This window comes from Magallana gigas, chromosome 3 (assembly GCF_963853765.1).
Source record: "Magallana gigas chromosome 3, xbMagGiga1.1, whole genome shotgun sequence".
Taxonomy (NCBI): domain Eukaryota; kingdom Metazoa; phylum Mollusca; class Bivalvia; order Ostreida; family Ostreidae; genus Magallana; species Magallana gigas.
In genome coordinates, this window is record NC_088855.1 from 31,314,303 (window position 1) to 31,333,047 (window position 18,745).

Consider the following 18,745-nt stretch of genomic DNA (forward strand, 5'->3'; position numbering starts at 1 on the left):
AAAAAAATTAATTCCCCTAAGTATAAATAAAAAAGATCTTGTTTTTGTGTAAAAATGAAAAATTCACTACAAATTCATTAAATGCAAATTCATTAAGGAAATGTTACCATCAGGCAGTAATGAATTTGATTCACATTATCTCAATGCTCCTTTTCCATTGCATAACATGCAAATAACAAAGAATGTGATGACAGAATGTAATGAAAGACTTTGTTTCTTGAGATGCATGGTACAACTGATGGAATAATCAAAGTTCACAGCATGCTTTTTTATTCTGTTTTTGCACACTTGTCTTTTAATATACTTCAAGATTAAAAAGTGCAAAACCATTCAATGTATTACAAAACACATTTAAAGCATATATCTAAATTATAAAAAAGAAATTGAGATCATCAAAAAAATTTAACAGAGTATCTACAAGTTGTCTGAACAAGGAATAAATTACTTTACATGGACTTGTGAACATCCAAATATCCCCCTAAAAATCCCCTATTTTTGATGTCTCCATTGCTACTCTCATAGACATACAAGTTAACATACACACATTTGACATGAAGTTGAGTATTTGAAATACCACTAAAAATCCTTAGCAATTCTCATCAAATTGTAAGTAGATGTGTTGTTCATTATTACTGGTAAACACTTGTTTTTATTTGGCAGGGCTTTTGAGACTGCACTAATTAGGCAAGATAAACTTTGGCACTTTTACCCTCATGTCATGCATCAATGCTAGGTAATTATCAATATGACACATTTATTTATTATTTTATACAGTTATAATTTCTCCCTTGTGTTCACAGACAAATTTCTTTGAACAAAATATGAAAGGCAACTGTAACTTCACAATACATATAGCCAAAAATATTTGCAAGTCAGACGTTAATAGTCTTCCAATTTTTGACAAATGGTTGCCCCGACTTGTACAGTTATTAAATTTTATTCCAGAATCCTTAAAAAATAACCAATTTAATTGATAAAATGCTATTTTGTCCAGTTAGACATTACTTTGCTCAAATTTGATCACATCTGTAAATAAGACAAGAAAACATTTCATTGCGTAAACACTCAAGTTCCAAAATATCACATATGCATCCAATGCATCAACGGTTTTTTCCTACAGTCACCATTGTCTCTCTCAAAAATATCACATCATACAAATGCATTTAATGCATGATACATCTGCATAAGCACCATGAAATGGATTGGCAAACATGACTGGCGATCATTTTGTACGGGGTCAAAGGTCAACCATGACAGAGCATTGTAGGTCTCCAGGACATATCTGAAAAGGAAAAAAACCCCAACAGATTAATTGGTCAGATTCTGAATCTATTCTTGATATTTAAATGTAGAAACATCCTGTATTCAAATAGGTTTTAGAATTTGTATTTTCAGTGTTTCATTTGAACAATCTGTCGGAAATCTTTCTCAAACACAATATTGTCCGAAATCCTTCTCAAACACAATATTCATGTGAATTGATGAGGAAGAGATTTATACTAAATCTTACCGCAACACATCAGGTGTTAGATTGGAATCTAGTGGATGAGAATTCTTGTGATGAGTGTATGAAAATTCATCATGTTTGGAGGAACTGTGGATATGGAGAGCAGCCTGGAGAAAAAGATAAGAAAAAGTCAGTCTTAAATCATTTTTAACTTAAACATGAAATACTGAAGAGAAACAATATTTTGACTGAATGCTATCAAACTTGTCCTATACCAAATGTCCCCATATTTTTCACTCTTTTAAGTCTAAGAGATGAAGAACAGAAAATTAAATACTACTGGCAGTTCAAAAAGCAGCTTAGTGGCTCTCTCTTTTTCTACAAGTATCATTAACAAACCTTGAAGCAAGAAGGACACTGAAATTCTTTTTCTGGAGATGCGGACCAGAACCAGCGGGGGAGGGGGCCTGGACTGGCCGTCGAGATGAAGTACCCCAGGGCCAGGGGCTGGTTCAGAAGGTTAGGCATTTCATCCTGTGGATCATTGCTTGTGGCATTCTTTTGCTGAAAGAATAAATATCTCCATAAAATGAACATTGCTGGAACTTCACATTATGTGCTAAAAACTAGTTAGGGCGTGCATCAGTACTTGTTTGGCAAAGATTTGTCTCTTTTGAATGATTCTGGACATGCATTTTAATAATCACTTGTACAATAATGATTTTTTGGGGAAGAGCAATGAAAATTATAGATTTAGATGATTATAACTTTAGCTTGTTTAATGTGGAAAACCTGTGCAAATAAAGTTTATTACTTTTTCTTTGTTTTATATCATATTTACGTAGTAATCTTTATAATATCACAAACACCAGATGTTATGAATTGTGTAGATTTATTCTAATCTAATGTAAATCAAGGGCAGAACTACATCTATCTTTCCTGGAATAACTATAAATTTCACCCTTAAACACTTCACCAAGTCAACATACAATAAAACTACAACTTTCTCTCTATACACCTATCTGATTACTTACAAACTGTCCGTTCATGCTGTGGGTGTTATGAGGCGCTGAATCTCCGGTTGGCGAGCCAGGGTTGGAGATGTTTCCCAAAGCATTGCCCTGGTCTGGATAGTTGGTGGTGATCTCGTCGAACACCTCCAGCAGGCACTCCTGGTCCAGGATGGAGTAGAGGTTATTGCCCTGTTCGCCTGAATCCACCAAGTCGTCCATAGGCATGGTGTCCTCCATCGTTATGGTGCCAGAAATCTCCATCACAGGGGCATGAGAGTTGGCCTGCAAAAGAGTCAAAATGCAATTGTGACACAAATTAAACACTTCTGTTGATTTTTATACTTGAACTGTGGTACCTCTTGTTGATAAAGATAAGGAAATATTTGCTTAACCTTCAAATTGAGGACATTTGCTTTTCAAAAAATCTGCAATGCATGTTCAGTGTTATGTCAAATGTACACATTTTCTCAAAACAAGTTATCATTTTCTATCAATACAGGTTAAGCAATAAACTTTTAACAACATATTATTAGAATTATACAAGTCATTCCCATTTAGTGTACATTCAACATAATAGTCGGAAGTATTTTTATACTGTTCTCACATCAGTCTCTGTCTTTGTAAAATTTCTGAGAAATTGCCTAGATGTCAGACCCTTAGCCTGCTAAATATAAGTGTTTTATCTTCCCAAAGTTTGTCCTTCACACTTTATAAGTACAAGGATAAATCAAAAATAAAAAATAATTTTTATAAATGAATTTGGTACTGTAAATGTGGTTATTTACGCATATAAACAAACTACTAGTATTTTACCTGTGCGATGGCTGACGTTGGAAAGACCAGGATGTGGGTGGTGGAAGCATCACGAGGGGTCTGTAAGGGACAGTTACTGCTCATCTTCTCTTCCATCTTGACAGCATCAGCCATGATATTAAATGAAGTGAGAGATTCCAGAGACACAAGGCAGGCACTGAGGATGCCCGGAGTATCACAGTTGCCTATAGTGAGGGAGCACTGCCCACACATTTGCTTCATCTTTTTACCAGCCAATTCCAAGTTCTTCTTGCTCAATAAACCAGACCAACCTGCAAAAAGATATAAATATTTTAAACAGAATTCAATATTTAAAAATAAGTATGGTTAAGAAGAAAGAGCATCCAAACAAATGCCAGTACAAAGCTAGTTTTCACTACTAACCTTTCATTTCTCCATGCCCTATTCTTCCAAAGCGACCAATAATAAGTCTACATGGTACAGAGGACATGGACACTACTCCAAGCAGAAAGTCCCAGAGTTTCTGCAGCCCAATTTTTCTGGCAGAAGCCTTTTTTCGTCTGCTCCTGAAATTTTTTTTTCTTTTTTAGTACAAAGAGCTTTACTTTTTTCCTTCAAGTGCATTTCAATTTCTTTCCATTTACTTCTATACTGTACATGAAGAAAGAACAATGTATACCTGTTTGGAATCTCAATGTTTATGGAGCAGGTCTCCATCATTTCTCCTTGTTCGTCAGTACACGCTGCTAGGAGATAGCGCTGATCCTCTGACATACAGTAGGCACAGAAGAGAACAAAACTCCTCTCCAGTTTGTCTCCGCATGACTCCGCTAGTATGGTCTGCGTGTCCTTGGTGGGGGCCAAAACAAACGGAGGACCATGCAGTTTGATACTTCCAGCTTTATCAGCCTATAAAACACATCAAAAACACTTGTTACCTGTGCTCTGTAAAGTTGTGCATTCAAAACATTACATGTAATTTGTAAATAAGATATGTGAAACAAATAGTGTACCTCTTTTTTCCTGAGAAAGATTTCCGCTGCTGCAGCAGGCCCAAATCCGGTGAGATGACGACCCAGAATGGAGTGCGCCAGGTTCCACCGACACATGGAAAAGACAGAGAAGCATATGGACTGCAGAGTCTGCATGTTGAATCCCTTTTCCATCGTCTCCAGGATTGTGCTGAGGGGAATAATCTGGAGACTGATGTTCTGCTGGAGGGTCTCGGGGAGAGATTTCACCAGCTGGTTGTAGCATTTGAGAAGGCCCACTTTGGTAAGTCTCTCTACACTGGGGTCCCAGTCAGATCCATACGTAAAGGAGTCAATCAGATACACCATTAGCGCAGGGCATTCCTGGCTTGTGGTCTGCTCCGCATCCAAGTACAGACTGTCGCGGGCGTTTCCAGGGGTCTCCACATTTTCTGTAAACCATTCGATAATGATAATGCAATGTCTAGACTTGATAAACAATAAAACCAGCTAAACATAGTAAACTTGGTTTTTGAAATTAGGATTTTTAAAAATCATTAAGGATATTTAGTGTACATATAGATTTCAAAATTTTAGTTAGTAAGTGAGCAGTATAAAACAAGTGAATCCAATAGAACTACTTCAACCAATTCCTACCTTTGTCTTCAGCTGTGTGTGGCTGTGGAGCCGGCATGGTAAATGCATTGTGCTCTGATTGGTTGACCTCTGGCTTTGTCTCTGCAGGTTTGTAACCAGGTCTGTTGTTGGACATTGGCTCAAACACAGATTGGTCCAAGTTTTGCTGAGCCAGTAATGGTGCTGAAAAATAGTATTTCTTGTTAACTTGACATCATACAATTAAATGAACATCTGAAAGACTTCAAAGTTTGAATTTGCACATAAAGCTATGAGCAAAATATTTATGCAGAAAAAGATCCAATTTACCTAGGAAGGATCGACACACTTGGGAATACAGCCGCAGTTTACTTGCTACATTGGAATTGCCTAAAACAATTATCATCAAATTAGTCCATGAATTCGGATTTTTTCCCCGTGAATAATTCAGCACATCAAATTCACACAAGACAGCTATGTATGTACAACAACTTACCAATAAACTTAAACCAATCATCTGGATGATCTTCAGTCGAGAATTTTTCTGCAATTTTTTTGCCTACTCTCATGATTCCATCACGGAGCTTAAGCGACACAGGCGAGTGCCTGCCCATGCGAGACAGTTCATACACATTGCTTAATTCTTTGAAGAATAAGATTATTGCATTGATGATGTAATCATTATCAGGGGCAAGAACAATATAGGCGATATCACGAGGCTTCCCATAGGGCTCAAGGAATTGTTTATCCTGAAAAGAAATAAAATACAAGTAAGAATGAAAGAAATTAATGCTGGCTAAAAAAAATATATATAAATATGGAAAATAAACTTGCAATTAAATCAACTTACCCAGTATCTCAGAGAGTAAGGAGACAGAGACACCCAGTCTCCATCTAGCCCAGCCAGGAAGGATGGGATAGGCTGAGGGGTTGAGTTCTCATCTGAACCTGTTAATGTTAGAACAATAATATGAACTTATTACACAACAAAGAACATCAATCTACCTGATTGATTTTACCTCATACAGGTACAACAACATGCAATTTAAAACTTAGACAAGAGAATATCCCCCTCCCCAAAATTAAAACCAGGGAAAATTTAAGAAGAAAAAATTTAAAACACATATAAACATGATTAATGAAATCTTAATGCCACCATCAATTCTCTGCTTCCACAGTATCACAGTATATGTCCCATGGAAATTTCAGCCTTTACATATATCTACATAAAATATCCTTTCTTCTGACTTTTCATTTTTATTAAGCAAAAATCCAGGTAGATCATGAAATATAAAATATATATTCTGGACAGGTAAATTGCAGATCATGTAAATTTTTCTTACCTCTCCCTGCCAGCTGGTGAAATTCTTTCCAAGTAAGGGGCCCAGACAACTTATATTTGTGTTCCCATAATGGTATGCTTCGTTTGTTTTGTATGGCATCTTGGAGAATAGGTTGTAGAGATTTCAAGACTTGTACACAGTCCTGAGAATTTTGAGGTATTCGACTAGCACCTGCAAAATACAGAAACATAGCTTTTGTACATCACAGTTAACAAATGTCTTAGAAATAATTTCTCTGTGTTTATTATGCATATATCCTAAATTAAATCATAATAGTCAAACTGTTATCTCCAACTAGATGGGACTTTTCAAAAAAACTTCCAAGATATCCGAGTATTCGGTATATATCAATATACCGAATATATATCATGATCATGAATATATCAAAGGTAAAATACTTCAAAAATAAGTGGTTGGGACTTACAAATCCCTTCGACATTTCCCTTGTTTTCGCAATATCGAAGTTCAACTGTATCATCTGAACACCACTGATAATCACTAAGGTTTACATCTGATTCAATTGTACATACAATCTTATTTAAATAATAATGCAGTTACCCTCGACATGTTTAGAACTGTGAATGTCTCCATTCACACTTATCATTAGAGTCAATAGTAAACATACCATCAACTTGTACATAAATTAAAAAATGTTATTCTTATTGCAAAATATATAATTTACAAGATTTACATGTAACATAACACTTCTGACCTTGTAAAAACTGCCACTTGTGTAAGCATGTAGATTTGTGATTGGGATCATCCAGTTTGTTTGGAGAGCAGTGCTCCATTGCCTGTCGCCCGAGATCCAATGCCATGTATGTGATATCATTGCCATCTAAAAATCATCATTGGGAATAAAATACATGTGGTGATCAATACATTATCATTAAATTTTCATAATGCAAACAAAGGATTTGGCTCTTGGGGGCAGAATTTAAAAGCAAAATCTAAGCTTTTCAATTCTAGAGAAATATGTCAAATTAATATTTATAGTTATTCTAAAACAAGCTTCAAATCATGAAAAATTTTGAATTACAGTTTATGATTTCTGCAAACCATCATATATCTTCAACGCACATAATCAAATAAATTTGAAAGCAAAACAACATATCCATCTACTGTGTAACTCGCTCTGCTTTATCTCATTAGGCTATGAAGAAACAGCATTGTACGGAGATCCCTACCTTGAAGTTGCAAGATGTCTAACAAAGAAGATGAATCCTCTGTAAATCCGGATGTCGTGTTCATCATGCCGAGTCGCAGTAAATGTTGAATTGTAGAAGCAGAGGGATAAGGAATGGAGAACTGACTGACCAACAGATTCAGAATCTCATGGGGCCAGTCGGCATACTCGGACACTTTGTCTTTCTGATACTCCAGGGCAAGCAAACTAGGTTTCCGCCCCTCGTACCGATCATTTTTAATACCCGTAATGTCCACTTCATCCTCATAGAACAACCCGGAATTGTGTCCAAAGCGTCTGTTCACAATAGCACTAAATCCGCAGACACATCGCGTCGCAGACTCTGCAGAGGAGTCTGAGAGATAAATCTCGGTGTCCGCACCCTTGATGTTCATATTACACACACAGATATTGCAGCTGTCGAAATTCACATCGCGGAACAGGTTCAATCGTGAATCCATCAAGAACACATTAACTACGAGGCTGTGCACTTCTGGAATTTGATGATTTGTTCCCTGGTTATCGATAGAATTCAGAGTCTTGTTGAGATATGATGATGCATTGGATGCCGGAGACTGTAACTCATTATAGTTACTCAAAGGAGTCCTTTGTTGTCCTACACTATTACTTAGGAATGTGGCAGGTGAGTTTTCTACTGCACTGGATGGCATTCGAGATGACATGCTGGGTATATTTTCAATGGACGGGATATTGGTATAGCTAAAGGAAAAAAATTAGTTTGAAATCAGTGAGCATTGAGCAACTGAAAATCTGATTAAACTACAATTTTCCATTCTCATTCACTTCGATTTCAAGCATAAAAACCTCTGACAATTACCTTGGAGGAACCGGTTTCTCAAAACTTGAGAATTGCCAGTGTCCTTTGTAATCTGGTGGGCGTGGCAATGGGGACAGTTTGCTGCTTTGTAGTACTATTGGTGAGTATTTATCTGAGCCCATGAACTCAGCTTGACCTGCAGGCTCAAACACAGCTGGCAAATCCTACCAAAGAAATAAGAGAAATTCAATAAGAACACTATCTGTGCATTATTACATCATTACTGTATCCAGTTTTAATTATTAGGCTTACAACTCTTCACTTAAAAAAATGGTAGTTTTACCCTGAAAAAATCTTCCTTGATTGCATGAATGAACTCGGTCTTGATGACTTGCTTCTCTAATGAGATGTGGTTGTCCATGACGTCATGGGGCCCTGGTGATCGGTCATTGGAGGTATTGTTTGATGGGGGAGTTGGGTACATCTTGGACAGTTCTGAGACAGCTGTAGACACAAAAAGTTCATGTTGAATATAACAATGTCATAATACTAATGGAATTACCAAATCAAACGTTCATGTCAAATATAACATCATAATACAAAGGGAATTAACAAAACACAACTAGTGTACGATTCTGCTTACATATTGCACCATCTGTAACAGTCATTGCATTGTTTAAAGGAAACTTTGTAGTGCCGTCCTCATATTTATCCATGGTTTGACCAAGGTTACCAAACTGAAAATACAGACCAAACACTTCAATTATATTCTAAACAGGTAAAAGTGAATTCTATGTATCTGAAAACAGTACATGAAACACAATTCAGATACTTTCTTCAAGATTATCAATAGACATTTAAAACTGAATGTAATTATTCATAGTTCTTTCAGGCAATGAATATACTATATTTCAAACCGACAATTAGCTGATAATTAAGCACTTACATGTTCAGGGTCATCCTTATCTGAATCATCCGAGTCAAATATATGGGCCAAGTCGTCGTAACTTGGTTTCAGATCGCTTGTGTGAATCAGATGCTTGGTGCCACTTGGAGTTTCTGGGGGAGACGATGCAGAGTCTGAAAAAAGATGCAAAGACACAGCCTCAAAAACTGTTAGTGCAAAAAACAGGAATACGCTAATAAAAATTCATCAACAGAAATCTTGTTTTTTACCTGGTATTTCTGTGAAAGGATCTCCAAAATCCATTTTTTCATCATCCTGTAAGTTCAATAAAAATTAAATAAAAATATTTCTTGCATTCAAAAAAGAAATCACACTTAAAAATTCTTTCCTGGTTGCCTTAAAAGCGTTACTTAAGGAATGTATGGAGCATTGTTTCGAAAAGTGCTTATTATATTAGTTGATTTCTAAACACCGACATTTTTCTCTGCACTTTTAGGGAAGCTACATAGACTTATTCACACATAAAGTTAAGGTCTACATTGAAATGAACATTTCACTTACAGTTCACTTAAAACAGTTAAAAAAAAGATTAACATTTAACAAATAATATTAAAAAAGTCTATTTCTAAACTACAAAGTTTTTAGGTCACTTCAGCCCTCTTTCTTAGCTCCTTCCACTTTTCCCCTCTTGTAAGTCAATTTCTAACTACATGTACTAAGCTTGAAGGCTAATTCAGCTCTTTTCAAAGCTTGTTTTGATCAGCTTTCCTCTACTGAATTATAAACAACTAGTACAATATTTTTGACAGTGCTTATTCTTTTTCTGGCAATCCATGCTTTGAAATAGAGAAGCAGAATTTAAGTAAATTAAAAGTAAGTACCATTTTCTTGTTGTTAATGTATTCGTCTCGACTTGAGCGAAACATGCGTTTCGACACTGTGGCTGGGTTGATGGACTGCTCGTCATCAATGAAGTCGTAGGGATCTGGCTGCTTTGTCTTGTGTTTTTGTGATTGATGATTCAGGGAAAGACTGGGAGATTCAGGTCCTATCTCAACAACAGAACTCGACCTTTCTACTCGGGCTCTCTTTACAGGGTATTCTGACCTGATAAGAAAAAATAAAATATGAATGTAAATCTTTCACATTTTTAAAAGTTATGCATTTCTGTTTGAGCAATGAATTTAAAATCAAAAACAATCAACAGAAACCTTCATAAACATCAACAACATTTATGCCTTAAAAGTGTTTGAATAACAGTATTTGCATTAAACTGTGATTGTAATGTTATTTTGGCCTCATTTGGGACCTAAATTTGAGTGCCTGGTCAAATCAAAATTTCTTTGTACAATTTTATCTAAAATGGACATTGTCAATGGGCATTGTCGTTTCATAAGATAATCACTTTCCCCATTTTCTTCTTTAATGACTGTATTTTGGGGCCAATATACAACATGGTGAAGTAATTTTTAAACCAACTAATTTGTATCTCAATGACAGGTCAAAGTGAACTTACCATGAGTGAATAGATTGATAATCATACAAAAACTTTGTGACTAGTTCATCTTCATCAGTATCTTTAGCTGGCAGAACAGGCCTTTTGATGCCCGGCACTTCAGGATGAGGTTGCGAAGTCTTGATCCAGTTATTTATACTGGCAGTCTTAGCCTCGCTTTGTTGACCAGGCCAAGACAGGGGCGACAGAATATTATCAGCCACCTTTGGCGTAGATGCAGTGGTAGGTTTGATGAATTCTGATGCTGGGTTAGTTTGTGGTGGAGCCTCAGTAATTAATTTTGCCGTTTTGTTGTCTGTCCCTGCATCCACTGGGGGATGGGGGCTCAGTTTGGGCATTGCTGGGTCCGGGGGTGACTGAGGCCCGGTCATGGGGGACATATCTGCCGGTGAGGCAGCCTCTACACTTGCAACTGTGCCTCCATTTGTTTCAGTTGAATTGTTAAGCTGAGGAAGTAAAGAATTTCCTGGTGCCGAGTTAAAGGGGGCAGTAGACCCTGATAAGACTAGCGGCATATCATTCTGGGTGGCATCTTCTACCACAATGTGACGACGATGGAATGGAAGGGAACCTCGAGAGAGACGGGATTGCTGACGCTCGAGTTTATCAGGCTTGTCCCCCTTCTTCCCCACAAGAGGTACGACACTTTTGTTCTGTTGGCCAAGCTTATTCTTAGCTCCTCTGTGTCTGCAAAGTAAGGCAGTGCACCCACATTAATATTGCTTCAGATATTTAAACAAAATTTTTTTTTAATGACTTGACATCATTTATCTGTTGATAAACAACCTAATAAATTGGTAACAGTATCTCACCTAGCACAATTACATGTAGTTTTTACAGAGGGGTCATTGAAATTCCACACCCCAACAGCTGCTTCATCACTGATGGTTTCCATAGACCTGTAAAACCAAGTTACCACTTAATCACACTTTATTACCCGAGATTCAAAAGTCTTCATTGCATCTAGATTCAAAAGTCTTCATTGCATCTTTTTTAACCATTCAAATGTATTCATTACATACAGAAAGGAATATTGACATTTCTGCTTTTGCAATTTCTCTGATGTTTACCTTTTTGCAATGCCTGCAGTGACTAGGTTGTCTTGAGTAACCTTCTCTGTGATTCTAGCACTAAATGCCCTCGAAGACTTGGCCATCAGCTCTGTGTTTGCATCAGTGTGAGCCCCTGTGTAAGGAGCACATTGAACCTTCCCTCCTGCATCGGCCCCTGGGAGGAGCACAGCGGCTGCTGGTGAGGTAGGTGGAGTAAGTAAGCCTCCCCCCGGGGCCACTCCTGGGCGCTGGGCTGTCAGATTGGGTGCACGGGTTGGTGCATCCTCAATTTCACACAGCAGAACATAACATGAAGGATATTTCATTCTTACTCCAGCTGCAATGGATGTAGAGAAAGAGATGTGCAATCAGTATGTATCAAGTCATTTTTACCCATTCAAAATTTTATAACTTAACAATTCTATTTGTTTAAAAAATATAAATCAGAGATGAGTGTTGCTTTGCCCCTATCCAATAATTTTCTGAGGCTTATGTTAATCTGTCATATTTCTTAATAACTACCAGTAAGCTTCTATCACACTGAAGTTCAATAGCAAAGATACATGTGAAATACACGTACAATAATACTTTAATTGAATCACATCAGTTATAACCCTAACTCATGGATGATCTTTGATTTCAAATTCAGATTTCATACAATCATGGGCCAGATGTGAAAGTACACCATACTTCAACCCTTATCATGAACAAGATCATATGCTCTTTAAATCAAATCATGAGCATTCCTCCCTCAAATTAAAGAGAATGTATATGCATTGTTACTTGTGTCAAAGACATTTTTTCTGTACATATGTAATTTGAAAGACTGTAAAGAATGCTCACCGACAATGACTTCTACCAATGGTGGTATTTTATTGACGTCCGTTCCATCGTTTTTATCCAAAGGGTAAAACTGGCTCCATTCTTCAATGATTTTACTGGCCGACTGATCGGTCTCACGGTAAGAATTCCCAGTGAGAGAACCACATAATCCATATGGCACCAAAATAACTAAAACCACAGAATTCACACCATTACTATGGCCAATCTTGAAATTTGCTACAAACTTGTTTGCATCATACGAACACATTTTCTTTAATGTGTATCAGATTACAGAAAAGCAGTTGTATTGATAACGATCTTTCATGATTTCCATAAGGATATGAAACCCCAAGAAAATTAACTCAATTTTCGAGATGACATTCTTTAAAATAAAAGTATTATTCTTAATTTCTTTGTTAAAGGGCTACATTTATACATTGTATAAATGACCGTACCTTGAAGATTGCCTGGGTTTTCTTGTGCTGTTGACAGGTGATTATTTGTTAAGCGCCACACAGGGGGGTGCTGCTTCACTTCTATACTGGCACACACAGAACTCTCTCCATGTAGAAAGAAATTGAAACAGAAGGACAGATGTGTGCTGTAATAGATATATAAAACTTTAGATAGGTACATGTATATCAGAATATGAAAAAATAATATTTTGAATAAAATAATAAAAAATTTTCATTGGTATTTTAGCTAGATTTATTAACGACATGCATCATAGATGTATTTCGATAGCACATACACAAAGCAGAGTTAAATAAAAAGATGCATCCACACTATAAATTATACAAGTTTTGTTGTTTAGCAAAAATCAGTCCTCACAAAATTCTGAGCAGGAAAATCTCTCTACTTGCAAACAGAATGTTTACAATAGTTCAGGTACTTGTACTCTCTTACCTTTTTTCGGGTCCATTGGCATTTACATCATGAGGCTGGACAAACCACTTTCCAATGCGAACAAATCCCCGATGAAGGAGACATCTTCAAAAACAGGCATCAAAGAATGTATGGAACTTGTTGCAGACATGTATATTCAATTTGCAGTCCAATTATGTTTAACAAAGTTAATCAAAATCTTAACATATTTACTGTGATTTTTTCTCTTCAAATTGTGATCAATCTCATTAAGTTTGGAAAATCTTGGAAATAAACAATACAGAACATACTGATGTTTTTCAATCATTGTCAGTTGTATCTTGAATTCTCCAGCTTAACTTAAGTACTATTGACAATGGATAAGTTACAACATTTTGGATCAAATTCTCTACCCCCACCCCACCATCTCACACACCAAATTCTAAAAATGTGACACAAGAAATGCCAATTTGGGCACAAACCAGTGTTCAATAAAACAGTTATTTTTTTAGGGGCAATCCATGCAGTACCTTTAAATTTATCACAAGATTTTTGCAATCATAATAATGTTTTTCAGTCAGTCTACCTGAATTTAGAAAAGTTCTAGGCAAAACATCATTTTTTTAAAAGTTTGTACTTTATATTCATCGAGAAATAAGATCATCTGAACTAATAAACTTACATTTAATCCCGAAAAGATTAACAATACTAAATTGTAACATCAACTACATTACCAATGCATCAGCAACCAATTGCAATGCATTAGTATGTTTTAAAATGGTTGGCTCAGAAATGTTTATAATAATAGAGATTTTTTAAAACTTTTTCTTGGGGTAAAATTTTGTGAATTTGCAATTTAAAAGTGGTTCCATGGGGGGGTCTATTTGTTGATAAAAGTAGTTGACCAAATTACAAATCTTAAAATATCTAGTGAAGATTTCTGCTTTCACAGTACATCATCATAATTTAATACAATTATCGGATAGTCATCCTGCCTTACTTTTCTATAAGGTTATGAAGAGCTTTGAAGATCAGAGTTCTGCATTCATAAGAAATTCCACATTCTCCATTATCCCATCCTCCACTTGAATCCACTGCAATAAAATTCAAAAGCTGAATTAGCATTCAAATACGCTTGATTATCCATAACAGTTGCTAATGATGATGTCATAAGCAGAAATTCTAATGTTGTATACTACAAGTTCTGACTGCATGCTCAAAAAATTTTGAAAATTCTGTAGCAAATAAAGTCATTTGAATGTAACATTTCATGAATTGCACTTGATGTTAATTGTTAATTGATGTCACATTGTACAGAGCAATAGGTAACTTCTCGAGACAAAATTTATGCAAATCATCAAAACTGTCAAATTATAAGGCGAGGAAAATAACCCGAGGCAACCTTCTTGTGAATTTCATCAAGTGGAAAACTACTCATAAATCACACACATTATGAACGTTAATTAACACTTGTCAAAGGCATTTTTAAAAAAAATATTCAATTTTTATGCGTATATTGAATTTTAACCTGGTTGACATGATAAACATGACTGACAACCAATGTCACAGTACCTCTTAGGTCCGGAGAAATGAGCCGGCTCAGGTTTTCAGGCTCGTCTCCATACCAAAAGATCCAAAGTTCCTTGTTATAAGACAGCTGATCAGTTGTGTATCTGGGCTGATCTGAACTTCTTGCTACCCTCCTCCATACTGACAAAATGTCAGCTTTGATGCACTTTGAATAAGACACCAGCACTGGATCCTCCAACTGGTCAACAGTTGTGTAGTCGGGATTAGCTGACAGTTTTCTCCATTTTATTCCACGAATCTCCGTCTGATTAAACAAAATACAAAGCTGATATAATGATTTACAGGCGCTGTGATTATTACGGCAAAGTAAACAATGTTAATTACACCGGCACGCGAATAGCAGACATGCATGGTGGTAGCATTCATCAAAGTAATAGTATTTATAGAATAAATCGCACATCCAGGTGACATGTTTATCTAACGAGTAACAACAAAGACTCAAACAACTTTTAAGTTCAAAACATGGTTTTTTGAAATATCAATATCTCTTACCCCGTTCCCACGTGTCTAATTTATCATTAATTCTTTAAATTTAAAAAACGTAGACGGCCTTCGCCTGAAAAAAGGCAATTCAACTTACAAGTGAAAATAAATTCGTGTAACAATCCTCAAGTGAACAGCCGTTCCCTGAAGGAGTTGAGTGACTCATTGTCACGCCATGGTTTTGCAAGACGAACACAGAAAAAATTCTTGTCCTAAGACATCTACTTCGGTAAATTTGCAGAAAAAATCCTCAACACCATAAAATCCTCAACATAATATGGCGACAGTAATGGCTGCTCGCTGGGTGAACAACGGCGGCAAGGGCCGAGAGATACGATTGGCTGATTATCATCACATGGACATTTGACCTATTTTTCCACCATCATGGAAATTACAGGTTACACATGAGAAAAGAGTTGTGGGAGTTTTCGATTTATGATGGAATCGTGAATTTTCAAGAGTAACATTGAATGAAAACTATTGGTCTGAAATGTGGTACTACCTATGGAGCGTTTTATACATATTCATCTTGATTTGGCTGATTACAAGGTAATAAAAACCAATGATAAACACGCACTTCTGAAACCCTCAGTCCCCATCCATTCAACCCGTAGACCTGTCAAGAGAAACAAGCAAACCAAGTTCTGGGACTCCCCCTTAATCTTTTATTCTGAACACGGAAATATTTCAAAGAAGTTTCGAGACTCAGTCTTCCACTGAATTTACTCATCCTTGAAATGTTAAAATCTACCTGTATATAATACGTACACCTGAAAATGCACCTTTTGCACCTTGCTCACCTTACTACCCTCTTGCCTTTAGTACACATTTCAGGTCACAGGAGAAAGTGTACTTGCATCAACGTAAAAAAATAGATCAAACACATCATATTCATTTATTTAAGAGACATGGAAATACAATACATATGCAAGAGTGTTAATTACAAGTATTTGTTAATTTTTACCTTGTAAGTTTTAAAATTTACATTAAAATTTGGTGAAGACTTTTAACTTCTTACATTGATAGAACTGTCAAAGAGGTATACACACAGACTCATTTTCTATCTATGGCACTGTCATGCTTACACAAAAGTGAAGTCCATAAAATACAAAGCAACTATAACTATGGCATGCCAAATTCACAAAAATGAGCTAAACATAGTTTCACAGTTGACAGACTGTTAAGTGTTAACTATAGTTGACAAACGGGCATGGTTTTCATCTGTATAACCATACTTAACAGTCGTAAACTATAGTTTACACTCTAGTGTTAATTTAAGCCCATGGCCGAGTGGTCATGGGCGTTAGGCCAGTAACCGAAAGGTCGCTGGTTCAAACCCCGCTGCGGTCACTTGATGTTGTGTGATGTGCACTTAGAAAAGGCACTTTATCTACATTTTCTTAGTCCACCTAGCTGAAATTGGGTACCGGCCCACTTACACTATGGGTTAACCTGCGATGGACTGGTTTCCCATCTAGGAGGAGTCGATGACTCTCATCCTCATAGCACCGCAGAAAATGGCGATAAGCACCAGCCATATGCGCCCTCATGGCATGGAGAAGGATTTAAACTTAATGTTAACTTTGATAATCTGTCTGCAAATAATGTTAACAATAAATTTTGCTGATGAATATAGATTCACATCTGTAAAATATAATTTACATTCATTAACTATAGTTAAGAGTTGTTAATCATAGTTTTACAATTGTGAAACTATGTTTATTGAATTAACTATGTTTTGCAATCGCAAATGGTTGTTATCAGGGTTTATTATAGTTTTACACTTCTGAAACATACATGATCATGTTAACTATAGATTACCGTACATACATTGTTAACTTTACTTTTCTGTTCATAAATTATAGTTTACAACCTTTAAACCTAGTCTATCGAATGTGAAACTATGATTAGCTCATTTTTGTGAATTTGGCATGCCATATACAACTATATATATATATATGGAATTTGTAAAAGTAGGTTGTTTGTTCTGATAAAGGTTTAGTACTGCTACGTTCCTACTAGCACTTAAGCTAGTCACTTTAGTTTAGTTGAATTTTCTTTCCGTGCCAAGGGGTTTTGGTACCCTCCGCTCCTCACATACCTGGTTTTTGAGTAGCGAAGAGGACCAAAAACCGAAAAACCTTGGCTGATGTTGGAAGTGTTGAAATTAATCCTACAGTGTAGTTGTGGTCACCACCAAAAATTGTTAGATTGACGCCCAACAAAATAACCCACATGGACTTGAAATTAGTTACCTAGGACAGAGCATAGCTAGTAAGTTACTGTAAATTCTTATTAAACACAAGGAATTAATATCCACGTAAAATTGCGAGAAGCATTCTTCGTGGATTTTAAAATTTCGCCATTATTTTCTGAGAGTTGAAAACTATAAGAAATAAGGAGAAAAGTTCAATGTTCGCGATTTTATATTCTCGCGATTTGATACAAACCAGAATTAACGCGGAATTAAATACTCGCCTAATATAAGGAATTTACAGTAATTCTTTAGTCAATAAAGTGTTGGTTAAGGTTTTACAACTGAACTGTCTTGAGTCTGAGCCTTATTGTGGTCATGCACCACAGAAATTGTAACAGTTTCAAGTTTTGATGTCAATGATATGTCCTCTTTTCTGGACCAGGGATGTTTTATGGACAATGACATTGTTGTACATGTATACAATTTGTCCTGTTGATGTACACAATCCTATATAATTTAGAAATCAGTTGAAAAAGTTCACCTGTACTTGTGATTGATCATGGAGTAGTTCTCCCCCCTTTCAAGAAGGGAGGGCACATTACTAATTGTCTGCTCTCCGTCTGTCTCTCTGTTGGTCGGTCCACCAACAGTTTCAATTTATTTTCTTCGCAGAAGTTGCAAATATTGAAATGAAATTTGGTATACAAATTTATCATGACAATATCTAGTTCAATTTGATTTTGGTTACAATCGGGCCATTTTTGACAGAGTTATGCCCCCTTGACGTAGTGCATTTTCTTTACAGAGGTTTCCAAGGGAGGGGGGCATAAGTGTTTCACAAACATTTCTTGTTAGTATATAAATCACAGTCAAACAGACATTAGGTCTTTGATGTGAGTACATTTGTAAATGTATACTAAATTTATTTTACAACAATTGATAAACAAGTTCAGCAACTTATAATATAATTCATTGGCATGGATGTTGGTGTGAGATGGTCAATGATGTGGAAGGAAACTAGAGTACCCTAAAAAAAACCCACAATTTTAAGGGGGATACCACAATGCCTTAGCTTTCCCAATCACCCAACGCTGATCCTGGTGATTACAATGGTGAAGAAATAAATGTGTTAACCATTGCACCATGAGGACAACCCTATATATAAAAGGGTCATTACTAGGCCAAAA

The 18,745-nt window shown here is 36.2% G+C and overlaps 2 protein-coding genes across 3 annotated transcripts in view; one reads left to right on the forward strand and one right to left on the reverse strand.

Moving 5' to 3' along the window:
- Positions 1-557: 557 nt before the first annotated feature.
- LOC105345312 (mediator of RNA polymerase II transcription subunit 13) lies at positions 558-15,676 on the reverse strand. Its single transcript, XM_011453426.4, has 30 exons — positions 15,459-15,676; positions 14,861-15,122; positions 14,289-14,382; positions 13,331-13,414; positions 12,880-13,025; positions 12,446-12,613; positions 11,621-11,939; positions 11,363-11,449; positions 10,551-11,237; positions 9,916-10,141; positions 9,304-9,349; positions 9,074-9,207; positions 8,771-8,864; positions 8,471-8,631; positions 8,188-8,351; positions 7,351-8,069; positions 6,876-7,001; positions 6,164-6,334; positions 5,671-5,768; positions 5,317-5,569; positions 5,151-5,210; positions 4,863-5,024; positions 4,248-4,657; positions 3,914-4,143; positions 3,658-3,800; positions 3,274-3,545; positions 2,482-2,742; positions 1,847-2,011; positions 1,511-1,614; positions 558-1,282 (listed from the first exon to the last, which is right to left on the reverse strand). The coding sequence occupies exons 1-30, from the start codon at positions 15,525-15,527 to the stop codon at positions 1,150-1,152; spliced, it is 6,048 nt and encodes a 2,015-aa protein (XP_011451728.3). The 5' UTR covers positions 15,528-15,676; the 3' UTR covers positions 558-1,149.
- A 46-nt stretch (positions 15,677-15,722) lies between these two features.
- The window catches only part of LOC105345351 (protein hobbit), a 48,118-nt gene continuing 45,095 nt past the window's right edge, over positions 15,723-18,745 (forward strand). For both annotated transcript variants that reach the window (XM_066079326.1, XM_066079327.1), the window contains exon 1: positions 15,723-15,910. In XM_066079326.1, the coding sequence (XP_065935398.1) occupies positions 15,852-15,910 (59 nt within the window). In that variant the 5' untranslated portion in view covers positions 15,723-15,851. The remainder of the gene's footprint in view (positions 15,911-18,745) is intronic.

Excerpts from the sequence above, each read along its gene's own strand:
- LOC105345312 (XM_011453426.4), bottom strand. The coding sequence starts at position 15,527 with ATGAGTCACTCAACTCCTTCAGGGAACGGCTGTTCACTTGAGGATTGT. Across the intron at positions 11,450-11,620 it reads ACTGCAGGCATTGCAAAAAG|GTCTATGGAAACCATCAGTG; the intron begins GTAAACATCAGA and ends TTGGTTTTACAG. Across the intron at positions 4,658-4,862 it reads ACACACAGCTGAAGACAAAG|AAAATGTGGAGACCCCTGGA; the intron begins GTAGGAATTGGT and ends AATGGTTTACAG.